An 18,194-nucleotide genomic window follows, 5' to 3' on the forward strand; every position below is an offset into this window, starting at 1 on the left:
TCCAGGGCAGAGCATTGATCATTTTACTCATTCTCTGCCCTGTGTAGTTTTTCTTGATCTGCCTGTGGTGGAAGACGCAGCCCAAGAAGCTCAGTAAAGCTGCATCCACTTCTGTCACAGGGGAAAAAGACATGTTGGTGGCTTTCCTCCTTGTGATCAGCTCTTCAGCCATAGCAGAAAGGTGAGCAGTGGGGAGCAGGACGAGCTGTGCTATCTGGTTGCTTGGAGCTGTTGAAAACCGAAGGGAATAAAGAGACACAGAGATCTGAATAAAGGCAGACAGATGCATGGCTGGATCCCTAGGATGAAATGTTTTGTTTGCCACAGCGCAGCTGAACTGCACAGAGGTTTTGTTCTGAACCAGGAGGGAGTTTCACAGGGATGTTGCTAAATGGAGGCAGTAAATTTAACTTTAAAGGGCCGTGAATGGAGGCTTTTGTCTAAAAGCTGAAGTGCTGTTACTTTTTACTGGGCCTGTTTAACTCCACTTGGAACAGGACAGTGTGTTTGACTTATAAGGCTCCTGGAAGGCTTGGCCTGTGGGTCCTGCTTCTGGCAGAGTAGCAACAAGCCATAAAGGTGAGTGTGTGCCAGCCTGGCCCTTCTGTGCTAAAGGAAATACAAACAGATCTCACCTGTGGCTTAGGGAGAGCTGTGGGTGTAAGTGCTGGGAGCAGGGCTGTGCCATGGCAGCACAGTTTTAACTGTCAGAATAGCTAAAGGGTTCAAAGGCAGTCAAAATGTCCAATGTCCAGAATTGGCAGGTTTGCTTGAATCCTGCTCCCAGACCTGTGCTAATCCTCTAATATCATCGTACTAATCCTGATTCAAAGAAGGGTTTTCTTACCAGCTCATCATTTCAAAACAGTCTGAGCCTTCTTGTAGTATTATCCAATTTAAAACTGTTTAAACCTTCTGCTTCTTTTAGGGAAAAACATGCGTTTTGCACCAAAGTCTGCTCAGAAGCAGCAAAACCTCTCATGCTCATATCTACTAGTGTCTCGTTGCAAGCAATTTTAAAACATGCCCTGTGTTTGGATTGTGTTTGAGACTCGGTTATTTGTTGTGGGTTTAGCAGACTGCAATCACCCACTTAAGGTGGAACTTGGCCACCTTCATTCCTTTCCTCCCAATGCTAAGGAAGCATCCAAAATTCTTGTATTTGGCACAGGTTGGCAGTGGATGCTGTCCCAGACTGAGAGGACCATTCCTCATGTTGTGTGGTTGTGGTCTGAGTGTCTTGGCAGTGGGAAGCTCTGTTTGCCAAGAAAGATGGACCCAAGCTGCCTGGATGAGGGGACAGGAGCATGCACACAGGCCTTACCTGTGGGGTAAGTGCACCCTTTTCTTGCATTAATTGGAGAAAAGAATTAATGATCTGGAAAGCTCTGCAGAACACAGGTGTCTGTGTCCTTAACCAAGCATTGGTGGCCAAGTGATGGCTGTGCAGAGCCCAAGGAGCCTCTGTGCCCCCAGTGATTGAGCACTGTTCCTGAGAAGGGGAGGCAGAGCTGGAGCAGTGGGTGCGGGCAGACATCACTAGACCTAATCAGGCAAGGAAAAGCTTTGGAGCATATGGACCCCAATGTGTGGTCCAAGTACAACAGCTTGGTGAGTGTCCTGCAGGGAGACTTTTACTAGCGCTGCAACAATAATTCATCACTGCCTGAAGGCTTGATGGGTCTGGTACTCCTTGTCTTAATTGACCTCGGCTGGAGACCTGCGTTTCAGTCCAGCTTAGTCACAAAGGACTTGGTCTGTACCTGGGCCTTAAAGAGGATATTTATCAGAAAAATCATATGATTAATGGAACTGAGTGATGTTCGCTTGAGAGTGGATGGGAATTGAATTAACAGAGTAGGGATTTTGGCAGGTGTGAAGTGCTGAGACCGATGATGTCTGGGGGACAGAGCACCCCAAGCCCCACTGTTGTGCAGCCGTAGGCTGGGAGCTCAGGGTGGGAGGCTGAGAGAAACACAGTGCCAGAGTCTGGGCTTGTATGTGGGTAACACATGGTGTGCAGCTTGTTAAGCCCTCACACCACAGTGCCCAAATTGCCATTGCTGCCAGCCCTCTCAGAAAGGGCAAGGATAAAAAGGAAGCTGATACTCCCAAGTAAATGGTGATGGAGGGGGAAGAACAAGTGAAGAAATAATCAGAAAACTCCCAAAGCTTACTTTCTTGCCTGCTTCTTTTTCCCCACTCTTCTTTCTTTTTCCCTCCATGTCAACACCAAACAAGACAGGACTAAAATTAATGGGGAAAGCAGCAATTAGCAAATTAGGTTAGCGGTGTGTTGCAGTGTGCCATGGCTGCCAGGTGTGAGGGGCTCTGGCAGTATATTTATTAATGGCTGTCAGAAAAGTGACACTTTGATGAATGAAGCTGGGTAATCGGCACCCTCCAACAGCGAGCACTGAGAGGCCTCAACATGGTAAACTGCAAAATCAAACCTTTTTAACCCCCATACAAAAATACAACAACAGAAATTGCTGCAAGAGGAGTGTGTTTTTCCATCAGGGGCTGGAATTCATGTTCTCCCCTAAATACCTCCTTTCTGTAACTTGCTGGGAGGAGTTGTCAGCATGGAAGGTTTTCCCTTTCCTTCAAATATGGGCCTCAAGAGTTTATAAATGCAGGCAGCTTAAAAGTATGTTTTGTTTTGGGTATATATGGCAACCCTATTAAAGGCAAGGGTCCTGTGCTCGTGCTTTTTGGCCTTTGCCCTTTAAACATGATGGTATCAGTAATCTACAGACTGAGATGGTGTGTTAGGTATCGTTTTCTCTTGACTGGTGGTCAGCACTTCTCCTCATTAGTGCCACTGATGTGTGATGTCCAGGAGCCCACGCTGCCTACAGGAAGAGAGAAAATGCAACAATATGTAAGGTTAAATGTGTCAGATGAAACTTCACCTGCAGCACTGTTGCATACTGAAGTTTCCACTCTTGATAACCTCAGCTGTGGGCATCTCCCTTCTGATGATGTGTGTGTGCTGTGGGACATCAGCTGCCATGCTCCCAAGTGAGCATGGCTATATGGTATAATGGCAGGGTGCATTGCTGGTCACTTGGTGAATGGGAATTCAGAATTACTGGCCAACAAGATGTGAGTTTAGAAGTTCTCTTCAGGAAAAAAAGACCACAACAGAACTGTACTGAAGTTGTTGAGGAGATCAGCCCAGCTGCTGGGATAGCATCTGGATTAAAGATTGCTCTGCAAAATGCTGCACTATGTGAAATATTTCTTCCAAGTTTTCAGGCTTTGCATTGCACGCCGGAGGTAAGTTCTGTGCACTGCTTTGATAGCTCAGCACGGGGTTGCTCAAATCCCCCAATTCCATAGAGAAATTGAATACCTTTCTACAAAATCTTGGTTCTGGGTTTGGCCAGCTAAAAGGACTGTGTAAGTTTTGATTAAAAACATGAGAATCAATGTAAGTCATATCCCAGGCATTCATCTGGTCTTCTAGTTTGAAATGAAGCTGAGTGATCTGTGTGGAGTTACTTGCCAGGATCTGTGGGCTTGTTAAGTTTGAATTGGCTCTTGTAGCAGATCTGAAATTATTCTCTTATGCTTTAATAATTGTATTTAGTTTCCTAATTTGGCCGCTGAGTTTATCAGAAGATAATTGAACTTTTAAAAACATAATCTGATCGGGCTGTAGGAAATACTTTAAAATAAACTTCTTCTGAGACTTTGATCTGTTTTCACGCCCTCTCTCACGAAAGCAGCCTGTCTGCAGGGCTCCAACCTGCTGAGGTGCGTGTTCCTAAACCAGGCAGTTCTTGAGCAGAACCGGGTTGCTCCCTGTATGCAAAGGAAGCCAGCAGCTCCCTGCCAAGACAAACTCTGGCTGCATGGACTGCTCCTGGGTGCAGCCACCTGCCTGCATGCTCTGCCTGGGTGCAAAAATCCCCTTGTAAATGATTCCAGGGAGCTAGAGAAATGGCTCTCAAGTCACTTCAGTTTTTTGATACAACTAAAATTGTTACTTAAAGGTCAGAGTATTGTTTTCTTGTGCACTGAGAAGGGGATCAGTTGCCTTGCATGGAGCTGTGGGCTCAGTTCTCCTGGGCAGTTTGGGTTCCTTGCGAGCTGTGGTTTCAAGTGATGTGAGCTTTCCTGCCTTCTGCTGTTGGCTTCCGTCGAACAGGCATGTTTTCCCTTTTTGGTGAGACTTAACCCAATTCCTGAAGTTCTTATAAGCAGTTCCTGAGTTTTGGGGGTAATGGAGTGTGGTTCTCCAGTTTCAGTGATAGCGTGTAGAAGTTTATGGGCCCACTGCAGGCCTGTAAACTCAGGTTTTCCAGGTCCTACATTAGCACATTAACTACTGGGCTGTTTTTCCTGCTCACCTACCTGACTTCCTTCCTGTTTTAAAAAGGATTTGCTGCTTTTCATGTTCTCCATTTTATGAATTTGCAAAGACTTCTGTCATTGTATAAGCATGCACCAAACAGTTTATTTTCACTTACTTCAGTGCTTATGGTTTATATTTACTTCCCATTGACTTGCTCAGGACTCAGCCCAGGGAAGACCTCTGACTTTCCTCTTGGTCTATCACATGGCTGGGAGGCTCCCAGACCAGCAAGCAATCACTGCACCAAAGCTCAAGGAGTAAGCAAATATAAATGATTGTCCAGGCTGAGCTTGTCTTGGTTTTTAAAGGGGAAACACTGCTTGAAGTTCCCTCTGTGAGTGCCAGGAGGGTGAAATCACCCACTGCTCACTGTGGCTCTGCTGCACAAATGGTCTCTAGGCACCTGCAGTGCTGCCCCTCACAGCTCTGTCCATCCCCTCCATATAGACACGAAGGTTTGTCCATGACTTGTTCCACCTGCACAAGCTATTTTCTGATTCCTTGTCACTGTCAGCTCAGTAGCGCTGTCATTTTCCAGATACGTGGTGTGTAATTAATGAGAATGTCATTTCCAGATTGTTTCAAAAACTAGATTCAGCATCTGAGAAATTATTTCACTCAGTGCCTTAAGATAGCTCGTTCATTCAGAAAGCTATCTTGGCTGCTTGATTTGAGGGGAGTTGTGGAGGGAAGCAGCTGTGCTTATATTATTAAGGACTGCCAGCCTTGAACTCTTCGTGTAGATAGATGCAAAGCATGGGTTCACGTGCTGCCAACCAGGCAGCTGGGTGACAGGGCAGGGGAGGGATGTGCCCAAATTGCATCAGCCCTGGCCATGACAGCCTCACGTCTGTGTGTTGTGAGGATGGTCTCCTTGTGGTGGTCTCTGGGGGCAGCAGTTGCATGCTGCAGGGCTGGAGGGATAGGAGGACACATTGTAAGTTGGCTTTGTCCACTCGCTGCCCCTGGGGGCTCACCAGGCTGGGCAGAGATGTTGGCCGGGATATAAGTATTTTATTAGATCTATTATTTCTTTCATGGGGGCAATAAGTCTGCTTTATGTGAGACCTCGAGTGACTCTGTATGGAGCACAGAGATTGGTTTTCGCCACCTTTGCTCCCCAGGACATTGCTGTCCAAAGCACTGGAAGACTGTGCCCAGGTGCAGGCTCCAGTGATGCATGGCATGTAGCCATGGCAAGGGCATCTCCCTTGGGTTCTTACTAAGAGCTGTGTTTGGGGCTCATTTAGGGTTATTCTCTGCCATTTTTCTCCTGAGCAAACATCTCCAACTGTCTCCACTGAGGCTTATATTGCTCTATACTTTAATTTTATTTTGCTGTTTGTAAAATGAGGGGTGAAGGGAAGGACTTTGTCAGCAAATGCTTCTTTGCCTCCTTCCTGCCTCAGTGGGTTAAAGCAGCATTCCCCCAGCTGATAATGCCTTCAGGCATTCCAGCAATGCTTTGCTATGAGCTCTGCAATGCCCCTCATGTCCTACAGGCTGGCCAAGGCTTTGCCTCCGTGTGCTGGGGTGGGTTTGTGTTTCTACGTTTTATATGTTTAATTTTTATATATTTGAAAGTAATTATTGGAAAACAATGAAGTGATTGCTTCCATCAATTTTCTGTGGTTATTTTATTCCCAATAATCTTCAGGTGCCTCTTGAATGGGTGAGATTTGCACAGAGCTAAGCGTGTGCATGTGTCCGTGTCTTCTGTGATATACGGAGCTCTGGTGCTGCAGCTGCCATTAGTGTTAATGGGCTAAAATCCCCCACATCAAGCTGAGAATACACTCCTGCTAATTGTGTACCAGCAGTCCCCTGAGACCTCTGTGAGAATGATGCATCCGAGGATAGGCGCTTCCAATGGTAGGTTGCTTTGGGATAAATAAATAAGGGGCTAAAGTTAGATACTGGGTCAGTGCCAGCATTATAACACAGGGAAATCGGCTAACGGCCATGCCAACATTTATCCTCTTGGTCCTGGCCTGGTCCACTGCTGCACGGTACCATCTTCTGAGCCATACATCACTACTCAGCCTCACCTTGATGTATGATGCCCATAGATCCTTATAGCGGGAGTGCACTCTGATGTATTGCGCCAATACATCATGGACAGGGATCGCCCAGGTGATGTATTAGTGCCCTGAGAATGTATTACTCAAACGCTGGTATTGTTCAGGGATAAAGCCAAGCCAAGGAGTGGATTCAATTTAATTACAGCGCAGATGATAGTCCAGAGCCAGCAGCACTTTGATGCTGAGATGCTGGCACCCTGTGGAAATATGAGTTGCGACTCTGGTGCTGTTGAGTCACATCACAGTGTGCCATGAGAGGAGGTGCCGTATTTTAAGGGAATGGTCATTTTTCAGAGAAATATAGGAGGACCATTTCAAGAACTCCATGGAGAGCAATGTGGCTGCGTGTAAGAACTCCTGAGCAGCAGAGGAGGGACGTGGTGGTGCAGGTGAGACATGGGGACCTTTCTGGAAGGCTCTGAATCCAACCTGCTTGCAAATATTTCTGTTGTTTTTGGCAGAATGACATGATGAGAAATTTGGAGAGATGATTCTGTAGTTTCCTTGGATTGTCTTATATAGATGCCATAAAAAAAAAACACCTGGAGAAAAAACACTCAGGCCATTAAAAGCAGCCCTGATTATTAAGGGTGGGAAAACCACCTAATGATGCAGTCAAAAAAAGATGGAGAGCCAGGAGGAGCAAGATGGCAGCAGTATTTGGCTCATGTTCATCGTTCTATATCTATAAATGAGTGCATTTTCTAACAAAGGTAAATACAGTTTTGCAGACGAGACGCTTTCAGCACAAACAGATGAAGTGACTTGTGCAAGGTCACATAGTGAGCTGGTGGCAGGGCCTGGAAGAGAATCCAACTGATCTGACTCAGTTCTCCTCCGACATCCCTAAGTTTGGATGCAGAATGGAGAAGGCTTAGTCTGCTGCACAGGAACAGTGGATGCTCCCAAGAAAGTGAGTTCCTTGCAGAGCTCCTCAGTTGTCCTTCCCTGCCATAGCCATACCTGCAGGTAAAGCAGCACAAATAGTTTTCTGTTAGTTGGCTGCTTAAAATACAAGAGAGAGGCAGTATTATTCAGGAATTCATACTCCTTCTTGCAGCTCCTGAGCTTTCTGAATTTGGAGAAGAGCATGTGGTGATTCTGAGTGTGTTCACAGAATCACAGAATGGGCTGGGGTTGAAAAGGCTCATCTAGTTTTAACCCCCCTGCTATGTGCAGGGTCGCCAAGCACCAGACCAGGCTGCCCAGAGCCACATCCAGCCTGGCCTTGATTGCCACAACCTCCTTGGGTTCCTTCAGGGCTCATCCTTATCGTGCTCCAGGACACACACCAATGTCCCTATCTATGTGTGACCTAGGAAGCTGTTGAGTCCTCCTCTGTTGTGTGGCCTCCTCCTGTGACTGGTTCATCACCACTTGTCAGCAGAGCCTGTGGTTCACAGTCATCCCTATCGCCCTGTGATAACCATAGTAAACATTTCTATAAATAGAATTTTCTCCTGTCCAAGTCATCTTGCTTACTCAGCTGTTTTATTTTTAATAGAAAGGCATGTTGATGCTAAGCAGATTTTTTTTTTCTTCTTCTTCAAATCCCTATTAAACATAAAAAGATGCTGTGTCTGAATAAAAAGAAAAGGTGCCCCTTAGATATTTTTAAAGCTTCCAAAAATAGTCTCAAGTCTGTGACAAAGATTATTGAGTGGGAATATTGCGGACAGTGGTTCTGCAATGGAGACAGTCATGGCTCCATGCGCTTTTGGCTGGGAGCTACAAGGAGGGAGACTCGTAGGACAAAGACCTCAAAAGGAATGAGTTTACTGAGGGGCTGCTCTTTAGATGGTGAAACCACAGCACTGCACAAGTAGTTCTGCTGGTGATCTCATGTCTCTTTTCCCTTCTGGGTTTGCAACTGCCCTTTGAGGCTGGCATCTCATAGCTGGAATTCAGTCTTTGCTGGAGACCTGCAGCCCCACTGCGAGAAGCACCGCTGTGCAGTACAGGGGTGACAAGGGAAGGCAGTGAGTTCTCTGTCTGGAATTTCTGAGTATAAAGGCAGAAGGAAAATGGACTGCTGATTTTTGCCTTGTAAGCACAATTGATGTTTGACTTGAAAAAAAGTATAACTTGGGTTATTGTTTCTGCCGCTGCACCCTCGGGTCAGAGCACTGCCATATAAGCAGTTGGTTCAGAGCAAGAGGGGAGGCAGAAACTTGGAGGGGAAAGAAGCACATGGGAGTGGAGCTGTCCCAGCAGGGTTCCCAATGCTTTCTTTCTCTCCCATCGTGAAGGCTTTTGTTTCCTTACTTGTGGCAAATGCCAAATCTACCGCTTGTGCTTTAATGCCTGGTGAGAGGGGAGAGGTCTCCAGAGAAACCATGAAAATGGGGAAAGATAAACTGGTGATTATTGAAATGACAAAATATTGCATTGGTGAATGCTGAATGGCTTATATGGAGAAGAGAGCGTTGCAGAATGGAGGGAGCTCTTCTATTGTTTGCACTTAGGAAAAAAAAATAAAGGGATAGTTAATATTCGCCTGCATTGATCACACAGTGAGTAGTTTGCTGTGCCAAAGCAGCCTGCATCAGTGCTCAGGGTTAGTGCTTATTGCAGGTGAACTGCCCATGCAAATGGTGGGTAGTTTGGAGGAGCACAGGTAGTTTTCATCCTGTATGGGCAGACACGAAGGTTGGTTCTGGTGGGCTTTGTTGGCCCTCAAAGCAGAAAAGGAAAAAAATGGGACTGAGCAGTGGATAAGGATTTGAGGCTCAGTTCTTATTTCTCCTGTAAATACCCTGTATCCCCTCAATAAAACTGATTTATGGCTTTTAGCCATGGTTCCTCACCTGTAAAATTGGGAAAAATACTTCCTTTGTGCCCCATTTATTTACATGGTCATCTCTTCCTATCTAACACCGCGCTTGGTGCAGCGGGCCCTCGTTCCTTTCTCAGCACTCCATGCGGAATTTATATTGCAGCGATCCTTGTAACTATCAGCAAAAGAAAATTACTGCAGACAGGCCTGAGGTGCCGGTGCTTCAGCTCTGCTCTGATAGTGCTGCTGGCTGTGGTTTGGTGGCTGTCCCCTGCCCGTGGCTCTCAGCGTGTACCCACAGCTGTCAGTGTGAATGACAGATTAACAAATGCACAGTGGCTTTGTTCCTCACTGTGCTGCCCCAGTGCCACGCTGGGTCTGCAGTGCAGAGGGATGCATGGCATTGTCTCACCCACTAACACTCTGTCTGGCAACTGGCAAAAGCAATGCTTTTCACCCGTTGCAATGGGTGTGCAGTAGAAAATGAAGACCATAGGGATGTGAGGGTCTTGTTTAATTTGTTTTATTTCTTAATCCAAGAGTAAGAGAATGCAAAACTTCCAAGCTGAAAGGCTTTGTGCTCTGCTTGCTCCAGGAGATATTAGTGAGGGATCAGCTGGGTTCACCAGACTCCACAAGGTACCTTTGTTTATGGATGAGGCCGTGCAGTTGGGGATCAGAGGTTGTGCATAGCTGTTGTAGAGCACGCTGGGCTGCGAAAAGTTGGGCACCAGAGATTAATTTCTTGGTTTCTTAGAGCCAAGGTTTAATAGCAGACCTGGGGAGGACAGTGATTGAGCTCACAACCAGCAGAACCTATAGTTCAGGTCAAGTGAAAGGAAGGAGCTAAGGGACTCAGCATGCTGCTTGCAGGAGGAATTCTAATGGCTTCATGGTATGGGGTCTGCACAAGGCATACAGGAGCTAGTGCCCGGGCTGCCCCATGAAGCCTGCACAGCCCCGACCCCCTGCTCACTGCCCTGCTCACAGCTGGGCATGGCAAGAATAAATCTGGAAGGGAACAAGAAGAGATGGCGGCAGCAGCATCTCATGCTGAGTCCAGCCTGCCCAAGGAGTCCCCCACCATCAGATCTCTCCGTGCCTCCGCGCATGGGGAACAGAGGGGACTCACACAGTGTGTAACACCAAAAGTACAAGTTTAATGCCGTGCCACAAACCCTATATACTAGTACATGTGACCACCCCTATCAGATACCCATGACCTCCCTGACTCCACCCCTGGTGCACGCAGGTACCACCTACCCAATACGCAACATCTCCCTTCTCAGAGAAATAGAGGGTCCCATATGCAGACTGGACCTGGGCCATCAGGAAGTCTGCTGCCTTCCTGGCATCGGGTCAGGGACATAACGAGGAAACTCCCAAAGCTGCTTAGGTCCACTGATTATTTTGCACTATTCATAGTTCAGGTGAGCAGTGATGAAATTCCTTAGAGAAGCCTACAAACTATGAAAAGAGATTTGAGGAGTTTAGGCCATTTAGTTCAAAGAGTGGGAGCTCAAGTGACTGTTTGTTCTATACCTTCAGGGCCAGTGAGGGACGTGGAGCAGTCTTGGAAAGCACAAGCAATGAATAATTGGATCAGAGGCTGGTGTTGAGCCAGAAACTTTGGGTTCTTTGATCACAGGGCAGTTTACTTGGCCACTGGCCTGTTATCCATGAATGGAATCCAACTATCTCAAATGGGGAAACGAATCCTTGCACAGAAGACAGCAGGGCTTATCGAAAGAGCTTTAAACTAGCTATGATGGGGGAGGGGACAAAACAGGGCTCACCAGGGATGAGCCTAGGGGAATGCTGCTTGAGCTGGGAGTGAGGCAGATGCCGCAGCTGAAGTGCGTCTACACTAATGCATACAGCTTGGCTAACAAGCAGGAGGAGCTGGAAGCAACTGTGCATCTGGCAAACCATGACCTAGTTGCTATTACTGATCCATGGTGGTACCACTGCCATGACTAGTGTGCTGTGATGGATGGTTACAAGCTCTTCAGAAGGGATAGATGAGGAAGAAAGGGTGGTGGTGTGGCCCTTTATATTAGAGTTTTGATGTTATAGAGCTTGGGTTTCAGAATGATAAAGACGAGTGCATGTGGGTAAGGATCAGGGGGAAGGCCTGTAGGGGTGACATCTTGCTGAAGGTCTGTTATAGACCACCTTATCAGGATGAATCGATGGGTGAGGCGTTCTATGAGCATCTCACTATAGTCACACGATAGCCAGCACTCATTTGCTTGGGAGACTTCAACTTCCCTGATATATGCTGGTGCATATATATATATATATATATATATATATATATATATATATAATATAAGAAAGATCAGAGGAAGCAGTCCAAGAGGTTTCTAGATTGTATGGAAGATAGCTTCCTTACGCAGCTGGTACAAGAGCCTAGCAGGGACAGCAGTGATGCAGACACTCGCTGAGGTCACAACCGTTGCCGGGTGGGAGCATTTGTGCCACAGCTGGTGAGCAGAGCTGGTGCTCTGGTGTCTGCACGCAGACTGAGCTCTGGGCCCTCCTTGGAGCTGATCACCCTGTGAGAGCCCGTCTGAAGCAGCAGTGTGGCGTGTGCGTGATCTGGTCACAGCTTGGGCTGAGCAGGCCCAGCAGGTGAGCTGGGTTTGGTGCTGGGTGGCTGCCGGGAGGTGTCTCAGCAGAAAAGCTGTGCTGGGGAGGAGTTCCCAGCTCCAGCGGTGCCCCTCAGCACGGCTGTTTGCAGAAATGGGTTCTTGTTGAGATTCCATCCCGTGTTACGGTGAGGATGATGAAATGTCATTCCTCCCCTGGAAAACTGCTGCCGGGACCCCAGCTTCATGTCAGACATGACAAAGGAAGGAGAGCGAGGCCTTCCCCGAGAGCAACTTGTGCCTCACTGCCCCACAGATGGCTGGGTGTAGAAGAAAGCTGGGAAAATGCTTCTTCCTGACAGTTTTTCACTTGTCGCAACTTTCTGCAAGGTTCCTGTCCAAAAGGAGATTTTTGGGGTTCGAGGCAGTCTTAGGAAGAGTCAAGCCAGCTCTTTCCAAGAGCGGGGCACATTCCTGTGGAGAGATCCCCGGGAGCTTCAGCTTCCTCTGAGATTTCACCAGCCATGTCTCAGCCAGGAGATGACTGCTATTTCTATTTCTGCTCTGTGAGTGGAAAGGTATGGCTGTGTTTCTTTGTTTGGTTCTTCTTCCTTTGTCTCACTTTTAAGGGAAGGGACGGAGTGGGAGGAGCCCTACTGGTCCTTTGTGCCCTCAATAAGCGGTGGGGTTCTGTGCTCACTGCTGACAGCCTGGGCTAATGGCAGGAACGTGGCTCGGGCTGTTTTCCCTTAGTGATAAATAATGTCTCAGCACTCTGATATCCCATCTCTGGCACCATCTAGAACCTCTCTGCAAACTGTGGCTGCACGTTCCCTCCAATGTTTCTTCCTTTCTCTCTTCAGAAGCAGCCAGCAGGCTGCCAGAGATCCAGCGTCGCCTTTCAGAGCCCAGAGGGACGTGATGGGGACGGCCCGTCCTTACTGCCAGGCGAAAGTGAGTGTCCTCAGCCCTCTGTCATGAAGTGTGGAGGGATTTGACTGTTACTTCTGGGCGGGGGCAGTGCTGCAGGGGATGTCCTGTGTGCCCCGGTGGCGCAGTGGTAGGAATGCTGCTTTGCAACACGAGGGCCCGGGTTCGAATCCCCCTGGGACTGTTCTCACAGTGTGTTCTTGGGGTCTTAATCCCTGGGCTTGACAGTTACCTTTGCCGACCTGATCTGTAATGGGAACCCAACGTCCACCAGAGATCTCTTGGTACAGGTTGAACATGATATGGGAGAGCTGGCATTGAGCCTTTGGCATTTTCTTGCTTTTCCCAGCAGTGGTGACAAGCTCGGATGTGCTGGAGGACATCACGGGCAATCCGGGTTTGCTCTCTTGGATCAATGGTGAGTTTGGGAGCTGCAGAACCCACAGCTGTGCGTTTGCACAGAGTGTGTGTGAGAAGTCCCCCAAACGGTGATCATCCTGCATTTTCAGATGTGGCAAGAGCTGCTGAGTTCCCCCACAAGAAGCCCAGCAGCCCTGCCCCAGGACATTTCATCGCTGAGCTCCCTGACAACCCCTGGGAAAGCACAGAGCTCAGCATGGAGGCACAGGCTGCCAGCAGGATCCCCAGCGACCCCTTCTGGGGGCTTCCACCATCCCCTGGGTTCCTGTCTGAGCTGCAGTGTGGGTTGTCACAGTTGCAGTCTGTCGTGCCACCAGCGAGTGCCCAGCTCAGTCCGCTGCCAACCACACTGGCTGTCACCACACCTCCCTCAGCCCAACCCACACAGCCCATCAAGGAGGTGCAGCCAAGGCAGCCCCAGGTGCTTCATGCGCCCTTGCCACCGTCACCAGGCTCTACTATCTGCTGCGTGGCAGATAAGAAAAAGAGGGGCAGCACCAAGCGGGCCAAACACCCTGCGCCTGCTGGCACCCCCGAGAAAGGGGAGAGTTCCCAGAAGGAGCAGCCCACCAGCAGCGCTCCAACCAAGAAAAGGAAGCTGCTGCCGTGCAAGGAAAGGAAAGAAAGAAAAGGCTGTAAACGCCCTCCTCGAGTGAAGCTGCCTGGGACCAGCACAGGAGGCAGCAGCAGCGGGCAAAAGGGCACTGCCAGCGAGCTGCACGTGCACCTATGTGAATCCATCCAGGCCGTGCACCCGCTGGGGCAGAGAGTGACTGCGGTGGGGCCGGTGCGCCAGCCACCCTCTGTGCAGCCCCAACCCACACCCAGTGCCGGCCCTGCTGCCCTCCAGCCCCAAGACACAGGCCCAGACAAGGCAGTGCCGGCACCTGCAGGCAGCACGGCGCGAAAGGAGGATGCAGCCAAGATGACAGTGCAGAGCTGCCTGCGCCCATCACCACGGAAGAGCTCATTCCTGCAGAGGTACCCACTGCCACAGCTGCATCAGCAGCAGCCTCGGCCACAGCGCCCCGTGGACTTTGTGCCCTGCGTGGGGCCCTGGGTGGGTGGCCGTGCGGTACCCAGAGTGCTGGAAGAGTCGCTGCCCATCACAGCCGAGCAGCGGCTCGAGCGGGAGAGCATGAAGAGGCTGGCCCAGGAGGAGCGGCAGCGGGCGGCCCAGCAGATGAAGATCGGCCCCGTGCAGTTCCTGGTGCAGCGGGAGGTAGACATGGCCATAGCTGACATGTACGGCTACCTGTAACCCTGAGCTCCTCGCCGGCCCCGCAGCACCAGGCAGCAGCAGCAGCATTCCACGGGCACCAGCAGCAGCCCCATCCCTCCCCTCCAGAAAAGAGCCATCCTCCAAAGCCATCATTGCAGTGGGATGGGACACTGTCTGGGCACTCAATTGTTGTGGGATAGCAGTTTTAGGAATAGCGTTGTTTCTGTTACTCATTGTTTTCTATGATTTGTCATTAAATGCTTTGTGTTCCCTTTGCCATATCTCTCTGCCTGCAGTCATTTGTGCCATGTCACAGCCCCCCAGCTCCCATGGAGGGGAGAGGCAGGAGCAGCCGGGCCTGCTGTGCAGTGTACAGACAGCCATAAAGATAGCTCACATGGCATTGTGGCTTCGCTGCCTTGTTTGGGGCCAGGCAGTTTTGTCCTCACTCAGCCAAGCCTGGACACCCAGAGCAGCATTTTCTGGCTTAGTCCAGCCTGCCCAAGGAGTCCCCCACCATCAGATCTGGGCATGGGGTGCCCAGAACAGTCAGAGCTCCACTGGCGGCTGCAAAACAGCTGCTGAGTCTCATTTGGGTCATTGAGACGCATTTGTGTCATTCCTGCATGCCACCTCCTTGAAGAAAAGCAAAGGAACAAGGTGAAAGAGTGAGGACTCTTCGAAAACCCCTTGCCTTGTTAGGAGCAATACCATATAGATGGAAGTGTTTGAGGCAAGGGATAAAGACTGTCATGGCTTAGTAATATTTGCTCTTGCTATTCTACATCACAACATCATACTTAATATAAACATCTACATGCAAATAAACTATAAGCAAAACAGAATATGCACACTGGTCTCTATACAAATATATACACAGAGTTACATATACACAGAATTACCGACTGCACTGCCCTAGCATCAAATGCCCTTGCAGTACACAGTGAACATCCCCCCTAACCCTAACCCTAACCCTAACCCTATCCCTATCCCTAACCCTAACCAAGCCTAACCCTAACCCTAACCCTAACCCTAACCCTAACCCTAACCCTAACCCTAACCCTAACCCTACCCTAACCCTAACCCTAACCCTAATCCTAACCATAACCATAACCCTAACCCCAACCCTAACCCTAATAAGGGACACATCTTCATTTCCCCAAGGATCCACTCTGATGTCCCCAAGGATCCCTTGGTGTCCCTAAGGGGCTCGATGGCAATTAAGCTTGCGAACTGGGTGGCATTTCCAGGGTCTCACGTGTAGACAGAGGTATTGGCACATGCCAAGATCAGTCCTACACCCTCTGAAAGCAGATGTTGATAGCGGAAATAGATAGATTCCTTTTTAAACGGGACTTGGAGCCTGAGAAAAAGAAATGGACTCATATAGAGAAAGGTATCCAATTTTTGAGAGAAAATGCTCTGGTGGAAATGCTATACAGCCCCCACTTCATCTGTAATGACCCAAACCAATTACATGATCCTGAGACAGTCCGTGTTCCATGACAAATGTGGCGTGACTTTACAAGGGCTGCTCCAGAAAAACATGCCAGTGTACTTGCATTAGTATATGACAAAGAGGAAAGGGGAAACCTTGTGAATGAACTGATTGGTAGACTTCATGAGCTTGAATTATTTATAAGCGCTACAGAAGTTAATCTTTATACTTCAGCCATTGTCAAGATAATTGAAAGGTTAGACAAAGTGGAGGGAACACAAAGTGATATTATTGATAAATTGGCTAACTTGCCTGATGTAGATGAATCCACGGTGGTACCAGATGATGGAGACCAGGATTCCCACAATCGCCTATTGAGAAAGTTAAACAACATGAGTTCCTCCTGATCCATATCATCGAAAATCTCAACCATAAAAAAGGGAAGTCCTCGTATTCAAGCAAATGAGAACAATAAGACCATGCATTTTGTTTTGTTGTATTTCCTCTGTAGTCATGGGGAGGATATGAAGAAGTGGTGTAATTCACCCATTTCTGCACTTCAGACACGAGTGAAAGAATTACAATGCAAAACATCCACCAAGGTGAACTCTTCCAAAAGGGGGAAAGTTCCAGTTGCTGCAAGCCACCAAGGTAACCAATAGAGGGGCCCTGCCCCCTGCCAGGGCGGGGAAAGGGACAATAGAGTATACTGGGCTGTGTGGATTAGATGGCCTGGCACATCTCAACCACAGAAATATAAAGCCTTGATGGACACTGGTGCACAATGCACCCTAATGACCTCAAGTCACCAAGGGACACAACCAATATATATCCATGGAGTGACTGGGGGTTCCCAAGAATTGACTATTTTGGAGGCCGAAATAAGCCTCACGGGTAAAAACTGGCAGAGACACCCTATTGTGACTGGTCCAGAGGCTCCATGTATTTTGGGTATCGATTACCTTAGGATGGGATATTTTAAGGAGCCCAAGGGGTATTGATGGGCCTTTGGGATAGCTGCTGTTAACACAAACGGTGTTAAGCAGCTGTCAGCTTTACCTGATCTGTCAGATGATCCTTCTATTGTGGGGTTGCTCCAGGTAAAAGACCAAGAGGTACCAATTGCCACCAAAGTGGTGCACCGACAGCAGAACTGCACCAATAGGGACACATTGCTTCCCATTCACAAGCTAATTTGCCAGTTAGAGAATCACAGATTGATTAGCAAAACTCACTCGCCTTTTAACAGCCCCATATGGCCAGTGTGTAAAGCCCGTGGAGAATGGAGGCTGACAGTGGATTACCGCGGCCTGAATGAAGTCACACTTCCATTGAGTGCTGCTGTGCCAGACATGCTAGAACTCCAGTATGAACTGGAGTCAAAAGAAGCTAGGTGGTATGCCACCATTGACATTGCTAATGCCTTCTTTTCCATCCCTAGTGTGCCCGGTGTGCGTGCCCCGGTGGCGCAGTGGTAGGAATGCCACGTTGTAACACCGGAGGCCCGGGTTCGAATCTCCTGTGGTGCAAGTGGTAGATGTGCCGCTCTGCTACACAGGGGGCTCAGATCCCGGGGGTCGGACTCGATGATCTCTCAGGTCCCTTCCAACTTGCACGAGACTATGATACTATGATCCCAGTGGCTGCAAAATGTTTGCTTTTACCTGGAGAGGAGTTCAGTATACCTGGAACCGTTTTCCCCAAGGGTGGAAGCACAGCCCAACCATTTGCCATGGGTTGATCCAAGCTGTTTTGTAACAGGGTAATGCTCCCGAACACTTGCAGTATATTGATGATATTGTCGTGTGGGGCCATACAGCAGCAGAGGTTTTCAAGAAAGGAAAACAGATAATCCAAATTCTTTTGCAAGCTGGTTTTGCCATTAAGCGCAGCAAAGTGAAGGGGCCTGCCCAAGAAATTCAGTTCTTAGGTATAAAGTGGCAGTATAGACGTCGTCACATCCCAGCAGATGTGACTGACAAAATCACTGCTATGTCTCCGCCCACCAACAAGACAGAGACCCAATCTTTTCTGGGAGTAGTGGGCTTTTGGAGAATGCATGTCCCAAACTACAGCCACATAGTGAGCCCCCTCTATCAGGTGACACAGAAGAAAAACAATTTCTCATGGGGGCCTGAGCAGCAGCAGGCTTTTGAGCAGATAAAACAAGAAATAGCCCGTGCCGTGGCCTTGGGGCCAGTACGGACAGGACAGGATGAGAAGAACATCCTCTACACTGCTGCTGGAGAGAAAGGTCCCACTTGGATTTTGTGGCAAAGAGCCTCAGGAGAGACCCGAGGCTGACCGCTGGCATTTTGGAGTCGAGCATATAAAGGGTCTGAGGAGCACTACACTCCAACTGAGAAGGAGATC

General features: G+C 48.7%; 1 protein-coding gene across 3 annotated transcripts; it reads left to right on the top strand.

The window, feature by feature from the left end:
- Nucleotides 1-10,389: 10,389 nt before the first annotated feature.
- Nucleotides 10,390-14,664, top strand: LOC146752362 (uncharacterized). Of its 3 annotated transcripts, none has more exons than XM_085531924.1 (3): nt 10,390-12,389; nt 12,675-13,159; nt 13,251-14,664. In XM_085531924.1, exon 3 carries the CDS (start codon nt 13,358-13,360, stop codon nt 14,420-14,422), a length of 1,065 nt encoding a protein of 354 aa, XP_085388050.1. In that variant the 5' UTR covers nt 10,390-12,389; nt 12,675-13,159; nt 13,251-13,357; the 3' UTR covers nt 14,423-14,664. The 3 variants fall into 3 exon arrangements, with proteins under 3 accessions (XP_085388050.1, XP_085388051.1, XP_085388049.1); XM_085531925.1 differs by having other exon boundaries at nt 10,390-11,854; nt 12,202-13,159; XM_085531923.1 differs by having other exon boundaries at nt 10,390-13,159.
- Nucleotides 14,665-18,194: the final 3,530 nt, after the last annotated feature.

Source organism: Coturnix japonica, unplaced genomic scaffold, assembly GCF_054131305.1.
Source record: "Coturnix japonica strain WE unplaced genomic scaffold, WE-NBRP24 Scf046, whole genome shotgun sequence".
NCBI classification, from domain to species: domain Eukaryota; kingdom Metazoa; phylum Chordata; class Aves; order Galliformes; family Phasianidae; genus Coturnix; species Coturnix japonica.

What these genes read in the sequence shown, in the direction of transcription:
- LOC146752362 (XM_085531923.1), top strand. Translation starts at nt 13,358, where the DNA reads ATGGAGGCACAGGCTGCCAGCAGGATCCCCAGCGACCCCTTCTGGGGG.